This window comes from Mauremys mutica, chromosome 9 (assembly GCF_020497125.1).
Source record: "Mauremys mutica isolate MM-2020 ecotype Southern chromosome 9, ASM2049712v1, whole genome shotgun sequence".
NCBI classification, from domain to species: Eukaryota; Metazoa; Chordata; order Testudines; family Geoemydidae; genus Mauremys; species Mauremys mutica.
In genome coordinates, this window is record NC_059080.1 from 56,786,347 (window position 1) to 56,794,094 (window position 7,748).

The 7,748-nt window shown below is 40.0% G+C and overlaps 1 protein-coding gene across 3 annotated transcripts in view; it reads left to right on the plus strand.

Moving 5' to 3' along the window:
- GIGYF2 (GRB10 interacting GYF protein 2) overlaps positions 1 to 6,535 on the plus strand; it is a 165,959-nt gene extending 159,424 nt beyond the window's left edge. For all 3 annotated transcript variants that reach the window (XM_045030279.1, XM_045030280.1, XM_045030281.1), the window contains one exon: positions 4,792 to 6,535. In XM_045030279.1, the coding sequence (XP_044886214.1) occupies positions 4,792 to 4,859 (68 nt within the window). In that variant the 3' untranslated portion in view covers positions 4,860 to 6,535. The remainder of the gene's footprint in view (positions 1 to 4,791) is intronic.
- Positions 6,536 to 7,748: the final 1,213 nt, after the last annotated feature.

A 7,748-nucleotide genomic window follows, 5' to 3' on the forward strand; every position in this document is an offset into this window, starting at 1 on the left:
ACAATATATATAATACAATTATATGCTTCTGAGATAGTTTAAGGAGGTACCTATGTTCATGCTTGTTTTATCACTTCACCTAAACAGAGGCAGAAAAACAAGATGGGGGGCCTTTTAGACAGGTACATCTGTGGTGGTTTTATCAGGAGTCAGTATGATGAGCAAGGCATAATCCTGAACGTGTTCCCCCTCTGGATTTCAACAGATTGAAAGAGCCAATTTAGCAGATTAAAAAAACTTATTTTTATAGAAAAGGCAAAAATATCTGTTTGGAATTCATTCTTCCTGTAATTTGTGGTCTTGAGGTAATTTGTTGGTTGATCCCTTAAATGTCAAGCTTGACTCGATTCTGAAATTACTTACCTTGAAAATAGGTTGGAAGAATCTAAGAAAAGCCGTGTGGAGATAGGAAGAAAAGACTTCTGGCTGTGGAAGTAGAGAACAAATAAATTTACATGGGTATTTTTCATTAAGGGTAAACTGTTAAAATGAAAAATTGAGGTTCTATACGATTTTAGCTAAGTATCAGATATACACATTGGGCGTCTCTTTGATATGTGAAGAGGAGGAGCTGATTCTCCTTTATTGTTTTTTAAATTAATTATAATTTGGTCCTCTACTTGAGATATCCTGGATCTTTAAGGATATTAAAAGAAGGGTTAATAAGTCTTCAGCTAAATTCAGCCTTTTTCTGATGTTATAGTAAATATAATCATGATAGAGAACAAATACTGCAGTTTGGGAAAATATAGAAGCATCTTGCATAATAAAAATTACATTCCCTGACATTTCAAAAGCTACCCATAAGAACCTGTTCTTTCTTAAGACAGAATTTACAGCATTGCTTTTCTGCTTCCATTTTTTAACTTTCCATACCTAGATTTAATTAAAGATTAAAAATGAATATTTATGACAGGAAGGCCTCTGACATCTCAGATTAAATGAAAATCACTCTGATAATTTTGCAGTGGTTCAGGATGTTGATCTAACTGCCCCCTTAGGGTTTTTGGAAGGAATTCAGTAGTGCCTATTTAATGTAGCTTTTTTACATAATAAGCCAATTTAACTATTAGATAGGGATATTATAAAATTAAATCTTTTCTGTTCCTTAGGCTTCAGAAAGATCCGTATCTTTTTAGACAAAATGTAAATGATGGATTGGTAATACTGATGTTCGGAGAAATACTTTATCATTTGCAAAAAATCAAATGTCATTCTGTGAAAGCACAAATAAATTTTAAAAAGAAATTAGCAAAGCTGGTAACCTGTTAAGGATCACAGACATTGTTTGAGTTCAGGATTTGGCATCAGGAACTTCAGAATTCTAATCCTGGATCTGATACTGAATCCTTCTGTGGTCTTGACTTTTGCCTCAGCTTCTCTTTGTAGATGGGGAAGATTCTTACTTTACCACAGCAGGATTGCTGTGAAGATGTCTCTAAAGTGCTTTGAAGCCGAAAAGCATTAAATAAGTGCTGAGTTGTAATATTAGAAAAGGTGAGAAAGCAGGCGTCTCTGCAGTACTGGTATGGGATAAACATACCCAGGTCTGTGCGATGATAAAATGGGAACTAAAATTCCACCTTCATATAACTCCTTCAGTCAGCTCTTCCGTTCATATCTACTGTCTCCATGACTAGGGGCTCGGTCTGACACTGCACTCTCTCATCTCCTATGTCTGTAAACCAACTTATATAGCCTATATACCATCACTTTCATAAGACTATCGCTTCACCTACCAGAACTCTTACTCCTGTTATCTTCTCTTGACTGCTGTAATTTCTCCTTTAATGTCTCCCACAATTACAGCTCTTCAAAATCTGGAGCCTCATCTCATTTCTGTCTCCATGTTTGAAACAGCTTCATTGTCTGTGCCTAAGTGACTCTGATTCACTTCTCTGTGACCTGTAATTCCTTGTATTTTCTGTCCTGAAGCCATGAAATAATGAAACCCCCTCCCTGTTTCCCCTTGATCATTTTCCCTGAGACTTGGTCTTTTTACCCTTCTGTATACCTTCTTCACCACAGCCAGGGATTCTATCCTGTTTGCTTGGTTACTGTAACTACTCTGCATACATCATTCATACATATAGATTGTGGTCTGCAACAAGGTAATTGTTGATACTTTTGATGAATGAGGTCTGCACAAACATGCATGTGTTTCCCTAGACCCACCCGTTTCACACATTTGAATCTCTTAACAGGATAGAGTTCATGAATCGAAGAGTGGGAGTTTCACAATTCCCCTAATTGTCTTGTTTAAAAGGGTCATGTAGCTGGCAGAATCTTTTCTAATCGTGTTCTTTTTATAAACCTCTCATCTCTAGCCAATGGTCAGTCATCTTGTTCTGAATTGCTTGCTTTCATAAATAAAAATGGGGAGAAATATTTCAAAAGCTGCATTGTGGTTTAGCCACATAACTTCCATTAACTTCAATGATTTTGCTGCTACCTTGTAACTTAAAGGATATTATTCACTAATACTTTCGATCAGATGCTGCTTGTTAGAGAGCTTTCCCTTCACCCTCCCACTTCCCTGGTTCTTGTCACGCAGACATCAAGCATCAAAAGACCAGAAGTCCAAAGTGCAGACAGTGCAATGTTTATTGGGGTTAATTTCCAAGCAAGAATATTCCGAAGCCCTTCACACCAGTCAGGCGTATCTCTATATGTCGATAGTCTGTTCCCCAGTGTTCCGATCCCAGCTCTGATGCCGCAGAGAATTTATCCCATGTCCTCTTTCTCAACTCTGACGCCGCTAAGTGATAAAAATACACCTAAGTTCTTAAAGTATAGGTAGGCCTTTACAGGCAGCCCTGAATATCTATATTCTAACACTGCTACTTTATTATTTTTAAAAATAAAGATGAACATATCCATCCATATTACACATTGGAAGAGATTTTAATACGTTTTAAACTGCTCCCTGAAAACAGTACTATAATCCTCAAACTATATTAAAATCAGCATCCTTATCCACTAGATTGCACATATTGTTTTTGGCAAAATAAGTATTTTCATATTAAGAGTTCATACAGCACATTTTTATATGAAAACTGCAAACATTAATTCAAACTCTACCTCTGCATGCCCTTTGCTTCCTTCCCCAGACCTGAAGAAGAACTCTGTGTAGCTCAAAAACTTTTACCTTCCACCAACAGAAGCAGGTCCAATAAAGATATTATCTCTTCCTGTCTGTCTACATGCATGTCAAATGAATCTGATATGGTTACTTAATTGAATGGTTAAAGTCTACTGATGTATCAGTGATATTAAATTGAGATATAGAATTTTAAATAAAATTAATTGTTACAGAGCTTAAATGTACACAGCCTTTTATTAAAAGTACTTTTTCAACTAGAAAACATTTTTTCAAATTACAGGAATTAATATACCCCCAGAGGGAGCCCACTTTGCTTAGTAAATACAATAAACATAGGCAATTTTAAAACAATTTTTAAAAACTGGATACAACATGCAGCAAATTAAATTGCATAGCTATCTCGTATTAAGCTCTCTGAATACATATACTGTCTAAAGAAAATAAAGCATGGTTCCTTGTATGTAGCTTCCTCACACAAAAAAATAGCAAAACAATTTTCCAACTCTTGGTGTTCAAATGAGATTTGTACAAAAACTGACAAGTTACAAAGTTCAGAATGGATGTGACAATGCCTTTGTGTCCTTATCCAAATCATTCTTCTACAGATACTGGCTTTCCATTGGATTTCTAACATTGATGTGCATTCTTTCCCTCTCAGCTTTCTTTAATGCATCTGATTTTCAGCATTAATATGATTTAAAACTTGGGGGTTATTTTTAAGTGTATATTGGATTTCCTGAATAATAGTTAATGGATGAATAGCATGTAGGGACTGAAAATAGCACAAACATTTATGGTGCTTTTAATCCTAAATTTATGCCTATTGATACATCTGCATGCTGTCTCCATCAGGCTTCTAGTTGTAAAATCGGTTTTAAACTGGAAGCTGATACCACTTCAGACTGAAAGTTCATCCCATCTTCAGAAGCTAAGCAGGGATGAGCCCGGTCAGTCCTTAGATGTTATATCTTTGCACCAGCCAACCCTGCTTCCTGTACCACCTAAATACTAGACTGAAGAACATCTTAGAAATACTACTGTATTGTGCTTTAAGCATTCTTTCTTCTGAGACAGTATTACCCATGGTGTTGAGGCACAGTGATGCTGAAGGTGCCATCTTTTGAGAGACTCAGGACCAAGCTGTTAATGATTCATCACTAAAGATCCTATGGCACTTTGTCCAAGTCTATGCATTGGCAACCCTGGTGTCTTTGTCAAATTGCAGTTTGGCTAGTTACAGTCTGCCTTAGGCCTGGTCTACACTGGGGGGTGGTTCGAACTAAGGTACGCAAGTTCAGCTACGTGAATAGCGTAGCTGAACTCGAAGTACCTTAGTTCGAACTACTTACCCGTCCTCACGGCACAGGATCGAAGTCCGTGGCTCCCCCGTCGACTCCGCCACCGCCGTTCGCGGTGGTGGAGTTCCGGAGTCGACGGGAGCGCGTTCGGAGTTCGATATATCGCGTCTAGATGAGACGCGATATATCGAACTCCGAGAAGTCGATCGCTACCCGCCGACCCGGGCGGGTAGTATGGACATACCCTTAGTGAATTTCTCCCACAGTTTAATTAGGCATCTAGTCTCCACTTCCTCCTTTAAGCAGCTGTTGCATATAATAAATAAAACTGATTATATCATACTTAGACATGCACATCCAGACTAAAACATTGCTTCTTTTGTTTTACAGGATTTTCAGTGAATGCCTCATCAGAGCGGCTCAATATGGGAGAAATAGAGACTTTGGAAGACTACTGATCTTGTGCAGATTGACCGGCTTTTCCTGTGTCTGTTAACCATGGATTCTCCACCTTTGGACACAGTACTTTCTCCAACTTGCATTTTTCTTCGCCTTGCAGTGACTTACAGAATCAATCATCTCAGGCTGCTTCTTCTAGCCCCAACAAAATCTTTCTGCCGCAGGTTGCGCAGTCATTGTCGTCTCTGTCAGCCTATAGACATGTGGACTTTGCTCTGTCTCCTAGGTGGGTGGGAGATAGGATCCATTCCCAAAACGGTTGACTGCAGGCAGCAAGCGTTCACTGTGCTGTCATTTCTTCTGCTGACTTATCTGGAAAGTCTACTGGGATTCTGCAAATGCTATCTTCCTTTCCCCGGTCATGCTTATCACATCCAACTTGTGCAATCATGGAGAGAGTTTGTGGTTAACAGAGATTGGTCAAAACCAAAATGCCACACAGATACTGACTTCAGTGCTCCATCAGGACAAGAGATGCTCTCCAAATCCAGGAGTTGCAATCATAAGCTAACTTTAGAACTGGCAACAGCAAGAGAGGGTGGTGGTGGGCGGAGTTTAACTTGGATTGGTTTGATATTGCATACCCCCTGCCAGCCCCTCTCAGCACATTAATTTTGGAGGGAAAGCTTGAGTCTGTCTTCATTAGGTAGTGATGATAGTTGCTGGAGTTCTCCCGCCAGCAACCTCCAGCCTTCCTGGACAAATGGGAATGTATAATGGGGGAGGGTGTATTTCTTCTGTTCAGGTTGAAATTACTTCCTTAAATATTACCTTCATAGGGATAGGACCAGTTTATTGGAGGCCCTTCTGCTGTGAATTTGTCTCGTTTAAGAGACAGCTAAAGTCTTGGGTGGGGAAGGACTTTACTTTCCAAACAAGTGTCCCCCACAGTCTCAGCTGGGTTCCAATGGCAGTGATTCAGTTTTGTGTTCCAATAGCATGCAAGTTAAAGGGCAGAGACTGTCCTCTTCATAATGGAATGAGATTAAAAGAGAACCTGCCTGTAGGCAGCATCTGAATTCCTATAACCATGGAGAGGGGGAAAGTGAGCTGTGAGGCAATGGCACTGATTCCCTTCTACAACTTCAATTACTGAACATCCCTTCACTTCCAATCCATAATAATTAAATATTTATGTAATCCCAGCTTTCCCTGCAGAAGTTTAAAAAACCCCCAAAACTGCAAAATGCACTTAATTTGCGCTCCTCTCCCCTCCCCCCCCAATCCCACCTCCCGTTCCTAGAGGGCTGCAGTGTGCCTGTGGGGGAGAGAGGCTGCTGTTTGGGTGGAGTATGTAAAGGTGTCTGTCTGTCTTTCTGTCATCACTGCCTGAAGAAGGCTGCTTGAGTTGCTCCAGAGCAGTTTGGCTTTGGGTTTTATTTCATTTGATTTATTCATTTTTTGGGGGGTAATCCTCCCCTCTTCCTCCTCCCCACCCCAAACATGTACAGTAACTATACAGAGACTGCTGCAGACTTGTATATAGTTTTTGGATCTAATAGCACGGAGAGACTTGGAACTGTTGCAAATCTGGTCTCCCTGTCTCCTTTGCTTTGTAAAGTCATAAAGGGGTGGAAGAGGGGTAGTTAAAATGTTTACAGAACTTTAAACTCCCTCTGAACTTTTGCCAGTGTGCGGGGGGGAAAAAAGAGAAATAAAACCTGGTTGTATTATATCTAAGAGCGCATTTTCTACTTTTGTCTAAAATGATTTTTGAGATTATTCCTGGTGCTAAAAAAGACCTGAATCTTGACCTTCATCACAGTTTTCATCAAGAAACATCAAGCAAATACACAGGATGTGGAACAACAGCTGCTGCTTTATTCCTGTTCTCCTAAGGAACGTTGGTGGTTTTTCTACTTGATAATTTTAGAGTTCAAAATAAACATCAGTAAGATGAGACACAAAATCTTCACAGTCACCTTGTTTACGGAGGAAAGATCAACCCTTGGCTAGTTTTCTGTTATGAATTTCAATCACACAAAGTATCTGAGTAAACCAGCAAGGTCCCTCTCAGCCCAGTTATCTTTACTGAAGAAGGGAGAGGTTTACCCTGAACACTTCAGGTTGGGGGAAGGGCTCTCTGAGGGCATTTTGTACATTTACCATTTTTAGATAAAATCATGCTTTTATTTCCCCAAATCCTAATGCTAGCTGTCATTTGCTGCTGCTTGTATTTTGGTGAGGAAAATCCTGCTAAAGTTTGAGGACATGTTGGGGAGGTAATTGGTCCATTACTCTTCACATGTTTAAAAACAAGGATTACATTGATGTTACTTTTGTTTCCTACTTACGTCCAGGCTTGCTCCCACCTCACCCCCGATGTGTTTAAGCTCAAAATGACCTTAGTTTAAAATATGCTGTCTGGTTGAGGGTATCTTGAAGTCATTTTTTTTTTTTACATAATTCTTAAATATTGCAAATTAGCCACTGTGCATGTGACCTGTTCACGAATGCTACCCTATTCCCTTTTCCAGTAGCATTTAATTTACAAAAGGTAATTCTGAAGCTGTGATTTTGCAAGAACATAAGAATGTATGTGAAGCCACATTAATTTCCACCTTAACAGGAACATGAGGGGTAAGAGGGAAGCAGTGCTTGCTAAATAGAAAAAGCAAAAGTGTGTGGAGAAGCAATAATTTTGCATTCCCTTTAATGACCCCATCTGACTCCCAGGGCCGGCACCAGCACAGGAAGCAGGTGCTTGGAGTGGCCAATGGAAAGGGACGGCATGTCCGGGTCTTCGGCAGCAGATCCCTCTCCGAGGGAAGGATCGGCTGCCGAATTGCTGCCGAAGGATGAAGCGGCGCGGTAGAGCAGCCGCCGAAGTGCCGCTGATCACGGCTTTTTTTTTTTCCCCTCCCGCCTCTTGGGGCGGCAAAAAAGCT